Source organism: Kogia breviceps, chromosome 2 (genome assembly GCF_026419965.1).
Source record: "Kogia breviceps isolate mKogBre1 chromosome 2, mKogBre1 haplotype 1, whole genome shotgun sequence".
Taxonomy (NCBI): Eukaryota; Metazoa; Chordata; class Mammalia; order Artiodactyla; family Physeteridae; genus Kogia; species Kogia breviceps.
In genome coordinates, this window is record NC_081311.1 from 188558416 (window position 1) to 188577001 (window position 18586).

Genomic DNA, 18586 nt, shown 5'->3' on the forward strand with positions numbered 1-18586 from the left:
AAGTCTGCACCCTATTCATAGATCCCTTTAATTACTCCCCTGACCTCCAGTGGGAGGAAGTGGTGCTTGTTTTATCAAAGAAGTGTTTCATATTTTTTATGGTTATAGATATTGTTTTTAAGTCATTTATGAGGATCAGATAAAGACATGGCTCCCCAGTTGTTATTTTCCGAGTGTTTTCATACCATTGCTTTATTTATTTTTAGAAACACAGCATTGGCACTATTAATATCCTCACTTAAAGATGGAGAAATTGAGGCAAAAAGGTTAAATCCTTGTCAAAATGAAGGACATATTCCCTTGTGAACAGTGGAAATATCCGCATTAGGTCAGCCTGTTAAATGCATGGTTTAAAGGCATTTTTCAAAGGGTCAGAGGTAGCTAAGTTGGTAAGAGCGTGGAGCATGGGCTTAGAGAGATCAGGGGCTTAATTCTGCTTCTGTATGTATTTCAGCAAATATTTAATTGTTCAGGACCTGCTTCATAGGCTGTAAAATGAGGTAGGAATAATTATAACACAGGATGTTCAAAATATATATAGAGAATGTTGCTGAACTCTGACTTGTGTTAGTTTAACATAAGTGTGAAGTACTTTAGTGGATATTAAATACACCTATACTCTTATTTTAAACAGGAAAGAATGCCTACTGTCTTTCCGAAGAGGCTCAGAGCTGTCAAAGTAGAGTGTAGAGGGAGAATTCAAAATTAGTATTGAACTCCATGTGTTTAAATGAGATTCATGCCAGTTTGTTGCCTAGCAACCAGGGTATTTGTCCTTGCCGCCCTGCGGGGAGCCACAGGGCAATTTAGCACTGGATGGACTAAAAAGATTGCTTAGTGCAATGCAGCAGCGACTGTAAGGGAAACATGTGTTTCTATGAAACCCTACAAATATCAGTGAATTCATTTCAGTGCTGGCTTACTGCCAGTGTTTCTCAAAGTGTGGTCCACAAACTACATGCATCAGGGTTACAAAGCTACAGCGGGGTGTTTAGGGAGAAGACTGAGACAAGTGTTCCTTTCAGAGGGCAGCTAGAGCAAAGCACACATGGGCAGTCGGCATCAGGGTTAAGAGGCCAGGGGCCAGACGGCAGGGGTTGCAATGCCGGACCTGTCTATTCCCAGCTGTATGAGGCTGGACACATTCCTTAATTTCTCTATGGACGTTTCATCATCATTAAAAGGTGATGATGATGATAATGATGAAACGTATGTTTGTAACTATTGCAAGCAAAGGGCTAAGAAGCACTATCTGGCACAGAGTTAAGTAGTCAATAAAGATCAGCAGCTATTAGCTACTGAGGTCAAGACTTTGCCAGCATAATTCTCTGGGGTCATTTCTCAGTCTTAACCCAGCTCTCGGGTGACCCTTTCTTTCTATTTACTGACTCCAGGCTCAACCATTCATGTTCCATTATCATCATGTAATGTTTGTCTTCTTTCTATCCTAAGGCACAAGTTTCACTTTATCTCCATCCTTAAAAACAAGTACAACTGTAGGAATTTCCACAGCATTTTCACGGCTAGTGATCCAGAGAAATTAGCAGGGAATAAAAGAGTTTCTTCCCAGGCTTTCTCCATTTTCTTTTCTTTTTTTTTTTTTCCCTACTTTAGATCCACACAGTTGGGAAAAACATGGTAAGAAGATTCATTCATGTTGCCAAGTCAGAGGCTCTGCCCTGAGATTTGGAATCTAAAAGTTTGGCAGTTACCTGGCATCTGAGGTAAAAGGCATTCCACCTGACTTCTCCTTAGAGAAGTTCTTAAGAGATTTGAGAAGCAGAGGGTGGAAGTGAGTAAAGGAGGAGTAATCCCAGCTGCAAGTATTTGGAAGGAAATTAATATAGGAACAAAGGTGAAGGTGAACATTCCTCCCCAGGAGAAATAGCAAGCAAGACAAAGGCATATTTTGTGGCCAACCTGTTCTCAGCTGAAGTGGACATTCTTAGAGAACTACAGAAATAAAGGGATCGATTTGGCCATTTAAAGTCGTGGTGCAGAAGCTCATGAAAGTACAAACAAAACTAAAGGCCTCTAAGAACCCTAGAATATCCTTAGAAGTCTCCAGTGTTGTACTGACCTAGTTTTCAGGCCATCCTTTCCCCAGGGAAAGGAGCTAAACTTGACACCTTGGTTGGATCCAGAGATTGGGGTGTGGTTTCTGATTAGGTCCTGGGATTTCGTCTTTGAGCTGATTGGCCCTACCCCAAAGGCTTACCAGGCAATAAAATGAGTAGTGTTAAGAGGCACAAAAGCTGAAGTAGGCTGGCAATCAAATCCAAGGCCTCGAAAGCCTCAGGTACTAGAGACCCACAGGAGAGAGCTAAGAACCCCTGGTTTGTGTGAGAGCAATTTTCCACAGCCTAAAGGAGAGAGATTGCAGAAAATCTGGAACACACAAATACTCTATATACCCGAAAAGAGGTGCAAGGACCAAGAAAGGAAAGTCCCTAAAATCATGGAAATGTTTATAAGTCTATTCAAATTATACTATATTACAAATGATTAAGAATGGATTATGTCAGAGGAACCTAATTGGCTTCTATGATGGACAGAGAAGCCCAGCAGATAGAATCATAAAGCAAAACACATATGGGATTTTGATCGCTCCATATGATATTTTCATTATCAAACTAAAAGAATAATAATAAAAGAATCTGATGAAGTCTCTAAGGTGACTACCTAATGACTTGAAGAATAAAGTTGGATTTTAACTTTTGGAGACAATTTTAGGAAATAGACTCGAGTTGCTTCCAATTCTGGCAGCATTTTAAGATATATTCTAAGTAATTTGTTTTCAAAATACTCTTTAGTTACAGAAATTTGTAACATCACAACAATACAGTATATATACACTGAAAATCAATTTCTACCTCTTTCCTATAATCCCAAACTTGTGAGGTACCAATGTTATGAGTTTACTGTGCATTTTTTAATACTTTTTCTAGGCTTACGTAACATATTTACATATTCACATATTTTTTTTAACTCTCCAGTGATACACTGTGTATTCTGCAACTTACTTTCTTCTCTTAACAGCGTATCATGGGCATTCCAGTTAATACTTAAATGTATGTAATTTTTATTGGTTAGTTATTATTATAAAATATAGATGTGCCAAAATATATTCAACCCCACCCTTATCAACTGATATTAAAAATTGTCTGGTGCTGCAGTACTCATGCTTGTAATTGTATCTTTATGCTCTAGTGTTTGTTTTTCTAATATTCATGTTGCATACTTATATGTATGACTTAAAAAGGATACATTTGAATAGCTCAAAAGGCTATAGACATGTGAGAATTACAAACACTGTGTTATAGTGTTTATTTCCCTATATTCTTACAATCACTAAATGATATTCAACTTAAATTTTTCTTCATTCAGATATTATACACCATTTTTGTTTTAATTTGTATTTTTATGATTACAAGTGTAGCTGGGCAATTTTTTTTTGAGGTTTTTTTAAAAAAATAATTAATTTATTTTTGGCTGCGTTGGGTCTTCGTTGCTGCGTGTGGGCTTTCTCTAGTTACAGAGAGCGGGGGTTACTCTGCTTTTCAGTGCACGGGCTTCTCATTGTGGTGGCTTCTCTTGTTGCGGAGCATGGCTTCTAGGCATGAGAGCTTCAGTAGCTGTCGCACACGGGCTTCAGTAGTTGCAGCACGTGGGCTCAGTAGCTGTGGCTCAGGGGCTCAGTAGCTGTGGCTCGGGGGCTCTAGAGAGCAGGCTCAGTAGTTGCGGCGCACGGGCTTAGTTGCTCCAAGGCATGTGGGATCTTCCCGGACCAGCGCTCGACCCCTGTCCCCTGCATTGGCAGGCAGATTCTTAACCACTGTGCCACCAGGGAAGCCCCGTAGCTGGGCAATTTTGTACACCTCTTGGTCAACTTAGTCTGGAACTCCTGCTCTTTTTGAACTTCCTGCTTCTATCTTTTTGCTCATATTTTCTTGGGTTATTTACCTTTTTCTTATTAACTTGTAGAATTTTGAGTATTAGGAATGTGTGTGGGGCAGTGTGGCAAAAGAACATGAGTTGCAAATGAGTTCACTATTTTCTTTTGGCTTGATTTATGTTCCATTCATCATAAAAATATAAGACTTTTGTTAAATGTGTTCATTTTTCCATAACTTTCCACTAAAAAAATGTTTTCCTATGTTTTTATAACTATCGTTTCTAAAATTAAGATTTAAAAAATTCATCTGGAATTAATTTTTACATGTACTGTGAGATAACAACTCTAACTTTATTTTTGTCCAAAATGGATAGCCAAGTGGTATTTGTTGAATTGTCTACCCTTCCCCAGAGAATTTGAAGTGCCATATTTACCATTTACTAAGTAACCATATGCACTTGGAACTGTTTCTAGATACTCTGTTTCATTTCACTGGCTTATTTTTTTTAATTTCAGAAGACAGGAAAAGATGGAGTATGTCTCTATTTTTAAAGCTAACTTTTCTCTAATACCAAAGGAAAAAAGAAAACTAGAGCCAAATTTCACTCATGAATATAAATGCAAAAATTTGAAAAAAAAAGCAATTCTGACATAGTAAAATATTAAGGTAAGAGTACAACTTGAACAAGAAAGTTTATACCAGAAACACAAGTATGCATTCATAGGACAGCAAACTATTAATTTTATTACAGTGATAAATTCAAGAAAAAAGCTATTATGTCAATAGGCTGAATATGAATTTCACAACATAGGGTAGCCAGTCTTTATAAGCACTGTGGAGACCAAGAAAGGCCCTTCTTAAACATGATAAAGACCAAGAAAGACCCTTCTTAGACAGCTCTTTTGTACTTGAAACTGTCATAAAACACCAAATCAAGAATAAGACAGGGCTTCCCTGGTGGCGCAGTGGTTGAGAGTCCGCCTGCCGATGCAGGAGACACGGGTTCGTGCCATGGTCCGGGAGGATCCCACATGCCGCGGAGCAACTAAGCCCGTGAGCCATGGCCGCTGAGCCTGTGCGTCCGGAGCCTGTGCTCCGCAACGGGAGAGGCCACAACAGTGAGAGGCCCGCATACCGCAAAAAAAAAAAAAAAAAAAAAAAAAAAAGAATAAGACAGTATGCCTGATGTTAGCATTATTATTCAATATTGTTTTAGAGTTATTAGATAATAAAATAAGATAAAAATCAAAGAAACAATATACTTATTAGAAAAAAAGAAATTTAAAATTGTTTTGCAGATGATGTGACTACACACCTAAAAATTTTAAAAAAAAACTATTAGGATCAGAGAGTTTAGTAAGCTAGTTACCCATATTTGAAAATCAATAGCTTTTAAAAAATATCAGCAATGAACAGTAAGAAAAGGAAATGGGTTTAAAAAACTCTACTCACGTTTGCAACAAAACTGTAAAATACATAGAAATAAACTTAACAACAAAGTTAAAGATCTTTATGAAAAAAGTGCAATATTTTAGTAAAGAACACATAAAAAGACCTAGTTAAATATTCCGTGTTAGGAATTCAATATCATAAACATTTCAGATCTTACCTAAGTCAACACATATTTCCTGCAGGACTTTTGCAGACCTGGTCTCAATGATTCTGATTTGCTTGTGTAGAAAATGATTTACCAACTCTTTTTTTTCTTTTTTTAAACAGTGATGCCCTACTAGATATTAAGACTTCCTCCAAGGCGACTGTAAACAAAATATTATGGTACTGACGTAACATTTTTACCAGTAAATGTGAAAACAGTATACTCAGATATCCTGATGTTATCTGAATTTGCACTTTTTTCTTTTCTTTAACCTTCTTAGGAGGTGGTGTAATTCAATGTGAACTTTGAGAAAATAAATATGAAATGATAGAATTGGGAAAAACAAGGCAAATCTATGGCAAAGATGATCTGGATTGAATAGCCCAAAATAAAATATGTATGATTGTTTAAGAGCTGAGAAAGGGTTTTGCTATTTTATGTAGCTTCATTTAAATCCTAATTGGGATACATTACTTTCTCAGGATTAAAGACTGCATTTAGTACTACTTTTTTTTTTTTTCTTTTTTTTTTTTTTTCAGTACGCGGGCCGCGTTGTGGCCTCTCCCGTTGCTGAGGACGGGATCTGGACGTACAGGCTCAGCTGCCATGGCTCACGGGTCCAGCCGCTCTGCGGCATGTGGGATCTTCCCGGACCGGGGCACGAACCCGCGTCCCCTGCATCAGCAGGGGGACTCTCAACCACTGCACCACCAGGGAAGCCCAAGACTGCATTTAGATACCACTACTTTCAGTCTGACCTGTGCTGGGTTAAATGGTATCATTGCATAATTTGTAAAGGAAGGACTGACTCCGTTTATTCATCCAATAGACATCTACTAAGTAGCTGTTAAGTGTGGGCCCAATCCCTGCCCCGAAGCCACCTGTAGTCTGGTTAGAAGAAGTAGCAATTTTATAGGCCTCTCCTACACCAACTAAATGCAAGTAGATGCTACACCAACAGACTTTTATCAGTCCCTTTAAGCTGCCCATATGGTTTTCCCATTAACTATTTCTACAGTTAATACTTGAAAGAAATCTCTCTCTTAAAATAGAAACTCTGTTATTCAAAATTCTCAAATACTATGGCCTTTCCTACAACTCAATCTAAACAAGGAAAATAAAATTAAATCTTTTTTGTTAAGAATACTCAAATAAGGATTAATCTCCAAAATATAAAAGCAGCTCATGCAGCTCAATATCAAAAAACCAAACAACCCAATCCAAAAATGGGCAGAAGACCTAAATAGACATTTCTCCAAAGAAGATATACAGATTGCCAACAAACACACGAAAGGATGTTCAACATCACTAATCGTTAGGGAAATGCAAATCAAAACTACAATGAGGTATCACTTCACACCTGTCAGAATGGCCATCATCAAAAACTCTACAAATAATAAATGCTGCAGAGGGTGTGGAGAAAAGGGAACCCTCTTGCATTGTTGGTGGGAATGTAAATTTATATAGCCACTATGGAGAACAGTATGGAGGTTCCTTAAAATCTAAAACTAGAACTACCATAGGACCCTGCAATCCCACTCCTGGGCATATACCCTGAGAAAACCATAATTCAAAAAGAGACATGCACCACAATGTTCATTGCAGCTCTATTTACAATAGCTAGGACATGGAAGCAACCTAAGTGTCCATCGACAGATGACTGGATAAAGAAGATGTGGCACATATATACAATAGAATATTACTCAGCCATAAAAAGAAATGAAATTGCGTAATTTGTAGTGAGGTGGATGGACCTAGATTCTGTCATACAGAGTGAAGTAAGTCAGAAAGAGAAAAACAAATATCGTATGCTAACACATATATACGGAACCTAAAAAAAAAATGGTTCTGATGAACCTAGGGCCAGGACAGGAATAAAGACACAGATGTAGAGAATGGACTTGAGGACACAGGGAGGGAGAAGGGTAAGCTGGGACAAAGTGAGAGAGTAGCATTGACATATATACACTATCAAATATAAAATAAATAGTTAGTGGGAAGCAGCTGCATAGCACAGGGAGATCAGCTCGGTGCTTTGTGACCACCTAGAGGGGTGGGATAGGGATGGTGGGAGGGAGACGCAAGAGGGAGGGGATATGGGGATATATGTGTAGGTATAGCTGATTCACTTTGTTATAAAGCAGAAACCAACACACCATTGTAAAGCAATTATACTCCCATAAAGATGTTAAAAAAAATAAAAAAGAACTACATGGGGGGAAGCGAAGCTTTATAAAATAAAGGATTGGAAGCATTGCATTTACCTCTCTCACCAGTAAATTTTCTGCTTTGTGCTCTGCATCTTCCGGTACTGTTGAGTACAATGTCCGTATGTCCCAAGAAACTGTGGCAGTCTGAGAGGAACAAGGAAAGGAAATTAAGCCTTCCAACTTAAAGCACTGAGCAGACCACTGTACCAAAGGCACAAGAAAGAAGTGTATGAGATCTTAGCATTTAAGGATAAGAGAAGACAGAGAAACTTCCATAGTTCTTACCAATTTAATCTCTAGGAGGGAAGATTCAAACCTCTTTGGATTACCACCACTGGCATTACAGTTAGTCCCCCCTGCTCCATGGTTTCAGTTACACATGGTTAACCGGGGTTGAAAAATATTAAGTGGAAACTTCCAGAAATAAACAATTCATAAGTTTGAAATTGTGTGCTGTTCGGAATAGCATGATGGTATCTCGAGCCGTCACACTCTGTCTGTCCCCACCATCCCATCTCATCGACATCTTCAGGGCTCCATGATCCAGGATGACCCTCCCTCTGATGTATTGTCAGAAAGTTAATAAACAGTAGCCTAATACTATGTCACTACATTGTTCAACTCTCTTCATCTCATCACCTAGGCATTTATCATCTCACATCATCACAGGTAGAAAGGTGAGTACGGTATAATAAGATATTGTGATAGAGAAAGAGACCACATTCACACCACTTTTATTACAGTATATTGTTATAATTGTTCTCTTTTATTATTAGTTATCATTGTTAATCTTTTACTCTGCCTAATTTATAAATTAAACTTTATCCTAGGTATGGGCATATAAGAAAAAACAGTATGTACAGATAGAGTTTGGTACTATCTGAAGTTTCAGGCATCCACCGGGGATCTTGGAGTGTATCCCCAGTGTATAAGGGGGGATTACAATACTGTATTGCAATTACTGTTTCTTCTGTGAAGCTCATAATTTTAAGCTGTTTCCTTCCCTGCAGAACACAAAAATTTGGGCATCTGTATATTTTGACTAGTTTATTTATATTGGTATCTTTTTCATTCTTAATGCTATTGATAAAATACATTTGAAATGAAAAAGAAAACCTACAAAATCTGCATTATTTTAATCCTACTGTAAATAATCTCTTGAATATCCACAGGGTAAATTTAGCCCCTTTCAGAAGCCGTGTGTGTGTGTGTGTGTGTGTGTGTGTGTGTGTGTGTGTGTGGCCACAATTACGGTGGGAGAGAAGAAAGGGTATTCAGTAATTCTTGACCTTGAAGAAAATAAGTCATGTTTTTAGTGTCTTTATTTTCACTGAAATAAATAAAACATTTTCAACTTCAATGCTAAACAAACAACTTTTAATTAAATGAATATACATTAACTAAAAAGATAAAGAATCTCTAAATATAAGACATTTAAAACAGAATTCATAGATTGTTTCCCCTGTATATATCTTATGGGACGCCATAAAATGGTAACTTTCCATTACCAGCCACCAGCTTTGTTTAGTCTGTACTCCTTGGCGATTGCAAGGATGCCAGGTTGATGAGTCTGTTAACCTACATGGTACCAACAGTTGGGATCTTTTATTTTGCACATCCCCAAACCCACAAATGATTCATCAGCATTTCTAAAGCACAAAATAAGGTTCATCTGAACTGTTCTAGATGAAGGGCATTTTTTTTCTAGACCAATTATTAAAACAGATGAGAGTCTTAAAACCCATCCTTACTTTTGGGAAGGAGAGGGGTCCAGGGAATTTAGTCTTCTGAGGTCACAGCTGCAGCTGCCAACTCTGCCACCAAGGGCAGCATCGTTCTTTTTCTTCCAATCCTAGCCTCATATTTTCTTCAAATCCCCTTTTTTCTTCACTCTTGATGTAAGCTCCTCGTGGGAACGAAATTTGGTCTGTTTTGTTCACCGCTATAACCTCAGTGCCTGGTTGGGTGCTCAGTACTTACTTGTTGAGTGTGTTGAATGTGTGTGAGTATGTAAATGTGCGTTCTGTGTATGCATGTGGTGTGTGGGTGGTGTGCGTCTGTGTGAGCTTGCGTGGCTGCACGTAGCGTGTAAGTATGTCTGTGTGAATGTGTGTGTGTGTGGTGTGTGCCTGGTGTGTGAGTGTGATTATGCAGGAAGGTATGCTGCACTCGATAGTGTGTGTCTGTATGCGTGGCGAGTGTGTCTCATGTGTGAGCGTGCGTCTGTCATGTGTGAGCATGTATATGTGCATGTGTGACTGGGTGTGGTGTGTGGGTGTATCTGTGTGGGGGGGCGTGCACGCATGTACGTGCATATTGGTAAGACGGGATTTGGACACTGAAACAGGAAGAATGTCATGTGACTCTAACAGGATCAGAGGACAAAAAAATGATCAGAGGACAAAAAAATAATGAGAAAACTGTAATCAAGATACATTATATGGCAAAAATAAATGCTCATCTTGAAACACAGATATAGAGCCCCTCGGTCAGTGCATCTGCCTGCCCCAGGATTTGACTGCAGTTTGTGTGAAGAGAATTTGGAAGTGCTCAGAGGACACGGGTCCCGATTCAAGCCAAGTATAGATACACACACAGGGGACCATTACCTCCCACGTGAAGCGTGTTGGGGCCAATTTAGGATTTATTATTATCTAGATTTTACATTTTTGATTCCTTTTGAATTTCCTTTTGCTAGTTGCATCTTTTATGTTATTCACTCTGTTAGAAGATAAACCATAAATAAACTCTATTGAAAGGTTGGAGTAGAAGATGCAAATCCATTTCTAAATTGAGTTTTGGGGATTATTGCTGGATTTCAATTATCTGGGGATAACTTATTTCCTGTCTGGACAGATAATTTGCAGATACACAGTGTAACTTGATGCGTTTCCAGGGAAAATTACATATTGTTATCTACTGGCAAGATTAAGGATTTTTTTCCTGCAATTGAAAAAATTGTCTATATTTCATTCATTATTTTATAACAAAATTTTTATATAAAAAAGCAAAAGATTCCTCTTTTTCATTATCCACCACAGTTTCTTACTGATTTCTTGCCTTTAAAAAAATAATAGCTGCTCTAAAATACTCTAAGTCTGATGGAGAGTAAAGGGGCCCAAAGTTTAGTTTCCTGTTTAGTTATACCATAAACCTATTGTCCCACTAAGATCAGTACTCTACTGAACTGGTTTAAGAAGCTTTTTTTTTTTTTTTTTTCCTTAATGGTAGGTTTCTGGAAGGCGGGCTCAGGTTTCCAGTAATAATAATTACATGACTGCTTGATTTGTGATGCCATAGAGTAAAGATTAGGGTCCCAAATACACAGGCTAATGCTCATATTCAATGTATGAGATTGGAAGTTCCTTCAATTTGGGATAGTAAAAATTAATCCTAGGTACAATGGTTATGTGTTATCCCTGATGACCTCTAGTTATGAGATGATGTTGATTCTTTGCTAAATAAGGAAGCTGAGGGGCTGAATCACCCTCATGTAACCACGTGGTAAATCTGAAACAATATTTTATAACATGCACATTTAATACTTTGCACAGAGTACACAAATACAAGAAAAGGAATACATGTATAATAACATGCTATTAACCTCATAGTTTGTCATAATGCTGGAGAACTTGCATGAAAAAGCAGAAGGCCTCCATAAAATTTCAACTTTAAGAACTGCATTGCTTCTACTCATTTTTGAATGCTTTTCTTTTCATTTTTTAATTGAAGTATAGTTGATGCATAATATTACATAAGTTACAGGTGTACAGCATAGTGATTCACAATTTTTAAAGGTTCTATTCCATTCACAATTACTACAAAATACTGGCTATATTCCCTGTGTTGTACTATATACATCCTTGTAGCTTATTTATTTTATACATAACAGTCTGTACCTCTTAACCCCCTATCCCCATCTTGCTCATTTTAAATTTCTTTCATGTATCTCTGCTGAAGCAAAAATAAATCGATCAAGTAGGAAAAAAGTATACCGAGTCATATTTGTTAAGTAAGGGAATTAACATGGTTACAAATAATTTCTTTTCTGAGAACTAGATGCTTTCAGACCACTACAAATTGCCTTGACCACAACAGACTTCCTGTTCCCTTTAATAAACGTCGACGATCAGTAGAGCTCAATAGCATGAGACGGATCCGAGACTGCCCTGGAACTCAGCCGAGCTCCTCATCGGGTGGGAGAGTCTCATAAGGGCCTATTGTCCAGAGATTAGGCATTTGGAAATAAAAACTGTTCTTTTATTTATGAAATGAGGCATGCAGGCCTGTGTTTGTAGTTTCAGGTCCATGACATTCAGACATCCTCCATGGCAGCCCTGACACTTTCTGATTCTTTCTACTCTGCAGTGGGTAGTCTTTGGGGCTTTGTCACAGCTACCATTCTGCTGGCTAAGATGACTACAGAAGACTTCATTCCAAGCACATAGGGGCCATTTCTCAACTGGCCAAAGGCCTCTGTCAAAGTCTAAAAAAGAAGTAGCTTTTCCTATGTTGGAGCTGAGCAAAGCTCCCTATGATGGTATTGTAGATCCCAGCTGCTCAAAAAAGAGGACAAAAATAATGGTGTTTAGAGTAACCCATCAGTCTGAGCTTGAGAAGCCAACAAGCCTCACAATAAGCGCCATTAACTAACGCTTTGTGGTCAATTCCAACGTAAGCGTGTGTTTAAAAGTAATCTTCACCTAAATTTCTCAAATGAAAACACTGATATTGGTTTTTATCCTAGTAGAGCAGACACTTATACTACATTTGTTGCTTGAAAAACATTTTTTACCCTATTCAGAAGAGTATTGTGATTTTATTTTTTTTACATACATGAGAATTCACATGAATAGTTTCATCGTGCTTTAAGGGAAAGGTCCTTCTTGTTTTGTTGAAGTGAAACTGTATGGGAAGTGCACAAATAGTGAGCAGTTGCCCATAACTGGACCCTAGCCATCATCCAGCCAAGTCAAGCACGGTGATTCATCCATTATCGTATTTAAGTATATAATTAGGGAACTTTGGAGACCTGTTTCAAGACATCTTAGTCTTGGACAGGCAAACCACTGAGCAAGTCACTTCCCTTCTTTTTTCTGCGCTTCATTTTCCAGGCTCCAAAACGTGTCTCACCTACTCCATGGCGGTAAGGAGGAAACGTTTTACGTATGGAAAAATGTGAGTATTAATAGAACACACTGTTCCAACAGCAGAAATAAACTCACTGCACCAGGGTCTCCCCTTGGCAAGGACTCAGAGGCTGTGGTCTAAGTTCACCCTCCCAGGAGGTACGGCAAAGAAGCCTGCTCCGTGTGAGGCCTGCAGATATGGCCCCATGAGGAGCGCCAGGCCTGAGACGTGAGCCAACCCACCGCAGCCAGGCCGCCAGGGCGCCTTTTTCTGTGGCTGCTCGCATTCTTTCTTCCATGCTGGGCTCCCTCCTGCCCATACCTTGCCCGTGCCCCTCCTCCTCTCAGAAAATCCTTTTCCTTCCTTGTTCTTTCCTAATCTCGGGTTTGACAGAGATGCCACCTTCTTTTGAAAGTCTTCTCTAATTCATCCAACATACATCTTCTCTTCTCAGAACTCTATCATTTACTGTCTGTATTACCCATGAAGTCTGCAGCTTAACTGTAGAATATTGTAGACCCCAAAGCTCTGCAAGTGATTAATTCAGCCAGTCACTTTCCATGTGTGTACTTTTGTATGTAAGCAAGCCACATGAAATCTGCTTTGGTGATAAAATATAACTATACATGAAATGTTTTGCCATGTTTTTTATTGTGTCTCTGGTATACTTTGTCATCCCTTTTAAAGAATGAAGTACTTGAATGCAGACATGTGTTTTTATGATCTTTTTGGTATCCTGTCTCTGACCACCTATAGGATGCCTCTACCTTAATGCTTAGAACAATCCTTTTTTAAAAAAATAGCACTGTTATTGAAATATAATTGACATGCCATAAAATTCACCCTTTTAAAGTGAGTTCAGTGGTTTTAAGTCTAGGCAGAGGATTATGCAATCACCATCACTATTTAATTTTAGAACATCTTCATCACCCTCAAAAGAAACCCCATATCCACTAGAAGTTACTTTCCTTCTCCCTTCTCCCCAGCCCTAGGCAACTTTAATCAGCTTTCTGTCTCTATGGATTTGCCTATTATGAACATTTCATGTAAATGGAATCATACCGTGGGTACACTTTTGGGACTGGCCTCTTTCACTTAGCATAATGTTTTCAAGGTTCACCCATGTTGTCAGTACTTCATTCCTTTTTTATGGCTGAATAATATTCCACTGTATGGACATACCATATTTGTTTGTCCACTCTTCAGTTAGTGGACATTTGGGTTGTTTCCACTTTGGATTATGAATAATGAGGCTATGAATATTCACATAGAAGTCTTAATGTGGACATATATTCCTAGCACAATCAAGTCCAGAGCAGTCTCCACATATCCTTACTGAATTAAAGTAAGCTCTCTAGAATCCCTTCTCTGCAATATTGTAATGGTACTGCTCACTGTGGGATGCAGGGAGTTAATATTTTCCCCAAGTCATGCACCTTATTTTTCTAAGAAGCAGCTGGCTCAGAGCACGCTGTTTAGACAGAAACTCCAATAGCAAAAGTCAAGGTGCTTATGTTTGATTTCCGTCGTCACAGTTACTCTACATCCTTGAACATGAGTCTTTCCAAATCTCAGCTTCATTAGCTTGTAAACGAGAGGAATATTATAACTAAGAATAACCTAGTTTGAGAAAGACTCTTACTTAGCTTTTAAATTGCAGTCACAGCATTCTTGCATGAACACCAAGAGCCATTTAAAGTCTGCTTTTCAGGCTAAGAAGCCAAGGATTAGAAAGAGGTTGACATTCTTATAAAATGTTAGGCTGTGTCTCAGTAAGAGATGCAAGACGAAGAAAATAAACGATCACGGCCTTTCTGCTTTCCCATTTAAAAGATATTAAGGTCTTTCTGCTTCCTCTCACAAAATGACACATGTGGTTGAGCCTGGAAGTCCCCACATACCAGTTGCTTTTTATAGCTAGAAACATGCTATGAAAGAATAAATGTTAAGAAAGCACAGTTCACGAAGTCTTGTTAATAAGCCATGAAAATTGCAGGATGCTTGGAGAGCCCTGAGACTCTACTTCTGAACTACTGATATGAAGAAAGGATTTGAGAAGATTATGTTAACTCCCTTGACAGGCTATATCAGATGTGCAATGTAGACCTTTGACTTTGAAGATGCCACTGACCAGCGATGAAAGTCTAACCTTTCAAGCGGAAGTACTGTTTCTTGTTCATGTTGGTGTCCTTGCTGTCTACAGCAAGTAACTCACAGAAGGTGGGCCGGGAAACTGAGTGGGAATAGAGCAGTTTGACAGGGGTGGGCAGGATGGAAATACAGGTGATCAGGTGGCCTTTCCACAGTGTCACTATCGCTTTTGGACCTCTGAACTTTCTTCTTTAAGGGTTTACATCTCCCAGAAATGATGCCACTTTAGGTTTTCTGTATCTTTCTCTCAGCAAGAAACTCATTTCTGCCTTTCTCAATTTTTGTTCTGCTATTTTGTATCAGTTTCTCCTTCGACTGAAACACTCCCTGATATGATTCACTGTATCCTTGAAACTTTTTTAAAATAGATCTTTATTGGAGTATAATTGCTTCACAATACTGTGTTAGTTTCTGTTGCACAGCAAAGCGAATCAGCCATATGCATACACATGTCCCCATATCCCCTCCCTCGTGAGCCTCCCTCCCATCCTCCCTATCCCACCCCTCTAGGTCATTGCAAAGCACCGAGCTGATCTCCCTGTGCAAACTGTTCTTTAGCTCTTGTTTTCCTTTCTTACCCTCCCTGCCTATTTCGTGAAGCCACAATTTGGTGACCAAGTTCTTTATTTTTTGGTCTTAAGTTTCTATTACTACCAGCTTCAAAAAGAAAGATGAGAAAAACAAGAGTAGCAAATACAATTACTGAAGGAGTACATGTTTTTGAAATGAATGAGTTAATAAATGCATCTAGACCACTTATTCCAAGTAATCATTACGATGCAAGCAGTACAGAAGATCACACTGCTTTTTCCCAGAACCCATGCACCAGAGGAAGGGTTTCTACCTCGTGGGCCAAGAAAGAGGGAAATGCTTCTACTTGGGTTTCTTAATCTGGAAGAGGACGATTTCAATTCAATGTTCAACAATCTTTATTGAATGCCCATGAGCCAGACGTTGTGTTGGGTACTTAAAATACAGATATGAAATGATTTCTCCCTTGCGTAGTAACAGAAAGGAAGTGAATAAGTACATGGTGTTACAGGGAGGAAATAAGCCTTTGTTGATAGCGGCTAAGTGCCAGTCACTGTATCGGATGGAATGAGCCTCTGGGGAAAGGGATCCCGATCTTAGCGCTGTTTTTTTAAGGTGATGTGATAAGTTGTGTCAAAGAGGAAATTATCATATTAATGATCTCAAGCAAAACCAATGACTTCATTCTCTTTATTCTCAAATTTCATTTCAGAATAGGCTTTTTGGTTCCTAAAGGTACTCAAAGTTATACTCTAAAATAATAACATACATGTGTCTGAAAGACAACTCGTGAAATAGATATTCATTTTCCACCTGCTTGGTGCCAAGTGCCGTTCTAGTTGCTGGGGGTGTTACCATGATCAAGGCAGGGACATCCTTGTACTGCTTGAGGTTCCTCACTGATGGTGAGAGAGCGAAAAAGCAAACCAAGATAAGAGAAGCAAAGAGGGGGATGTGATAGAGTAACACAGGGTGGAGGTGGGGTAATGCAGGTTGGAAGTCAGAGATGGTTCTTTGAAGAGGTAGCATTTGAACTGAATCATGAATGGAAGACATGAACCAGCTGTGCGAGGGGCATCAAGGTCCCACAGAGGGGGCGGGTTGGGCAAACGCAGGGAACACATAGAATGTAGGTATCTGTGTAGCGACCAAGGGAAACAGGGCTAGGAGAAAACGGCTCAGAGATGATCAGGAGCCAGGTGAGGAGCTGGATTTGACTCTAAAGGCAATGGAAAACCACTGGAAAGTTTTAACTGGAGGCGTGGCATTATCTGACTTGTATTTCCAAAAGCTTCCATTGAATAAATCAATCAAGGCAAAGAAGGATGCAGGAAGACCAGTTAAAGACCATTTCTGGGGATCCAGGCAAAAAAGGATGATGATGGCTTGGGCCAGCAGTGTGAATGGAATGCTGTCTTGGTAAAAAATCATCTCCTTTAAGGGGTATAGAGGACCAGATGAAGACTTTGTTTCATGTTATTTCTTAACCATAAGCATTCTTAATCAATTTTAGTTTTCATCCATACTAGGGCACACACTCCTTAAACACAGGGCTTTTGTTTTTCTTGTCTAGAAAGTGCTGCTCTATATTCAGCACCTTGTGGGTGCTGAATACATATTGATTAAACAAACCAAATAATGAATCATGTCTACTGCAAGTGTGGGTGCTTGGTAACACGGAAACACAGAAGTGAGCTAGATTCTTCCACCTGTAGGGCACAACTGGGAAGGACATTGGGGGGAGGGTGGGGAGTTTGGGGCCGCTCCCCTCCTTCCATCCTGAGATGCTTTGGGATTGGAGTGGCCACTCAATTACCACCTCCCATTCGGTGACTGGGGGCTGTGCACACATATCCCGGAGCATCCTTACCCATTGCTCAAGGATGGGCCTGGGAAACGATACCCTAGCCAGGTGAACAGAAGCCTTGCTGTTGGCGAGCAACACCCCTGAAATGTGATGCAGGCTGTGGATGGCACAGACTGTGGCAGAGGGCATTGAAAGAAGGGCTTTACTCCACATGGAGGGAGAGGAAACCTCCCCCAAACGAACATGGTTGTACCATATAGCGGGGATCCCCGAACCTCTTCTGTAAAGGGTCGGATAGTAAATCTTTTAGGGCCCTCTCTCTCTGCTGCAATTACTGCACCTCTGTTGTAACTCTGCAGCTGTATCATGAAAGTAGCCATGGACAACAGGTGAATGAATGGGTGTCATTGGGTTCAAATAAAACTTTATTTATGGCTACCAAAATCTGAATTTCATATAATTTTCATGGGTTATAAAATATTCCTTTTTTTCCCTTCAACTATTTAATCAATTCTATGAAGAAAATAAAACAGGGTAGTGTTTAAAAAGCATAAAAAACATTCTTAGTTCACGGGACATACGAAATTAGGTAACAGGCCACCCATGAGTCATTGTTTGTCAACCCTTACTCTGTAGAGTAGGAAAGCAGGAAACCAATCCATATGGATGTTGTTCAAAAACTGGCAACTTTACGTGGTAATAATATTCAATACTATCCTTTTGTTTGTCAAAATATCATTTCATGGAAACGAAAATTTAGCTGTTTGTCTAATACAATATTTTCTGAGGATTGGGTGGCATCGAATGTCTCTTGAGCGTCTGCCAATTGGGAGCTATGCTCCCAGCTGGTTCCCAGCTTCTTCTACACCCTGTTATGTGTTCTCCATGCAGAGGCCAGATGAGCTTTGAATAATATGCACCAGGTCACTTGTTCCCCTTCTTGAAACACTCCAGTGACTCGCCACTTGCCTTTCGAATCAGATGCAAATGTCTTATCTTGTCCTTGCCTGGCCTCAACTCTGACCGCTCTGGCTGTCCACCCATACTGCTCTTCAATCTCAGACCTCTCCTGGGCCTTCGGAGCAGCTTCCTGCAGCCCTAAACCCTCCTTCCTTCCCCAGGCTTTAGCAGGGTTGGTCTTCTTTGGGAATTCAGAGCTCAGCTCGAATGTCAGCTTGTCAGAGGTGCCCTCGATCATCCAGTCCAGCTCAGTTCTTCCCCTCGTTACTTCTATTACTCAGCCCCGTTCATTCTTCATAGAACT

At 39.5% G+C, this 18586-nt stretch overlaps 1 protein-coding gene across 13 annotated transcripts in view; it reads right to left on the minus strand.

Moving 5' to 3' along the window:
* Nucleotides 1-18586, minus strand: part of DOCK10 (dedicator of cytokinesis 10) — a 281208-nt gene that overhangs the window by 133638 nt on the left and 128984 nt on the right. For all 13 annotated transcript variants that reach the window (XM_059052008.2, XM_067026998.1, XM_067027001.1 and 10 more), the window contains exon 3: nucleotides 7758-7847. In XM_059052008.2, the coding sequence (XP_058907991.1) occupies nucleotides 7758-7847 (90 nt within the window). The remainder of the gene's footprint in view (nucleotides 1-7757; nucleotides 7848-18586) is intronic.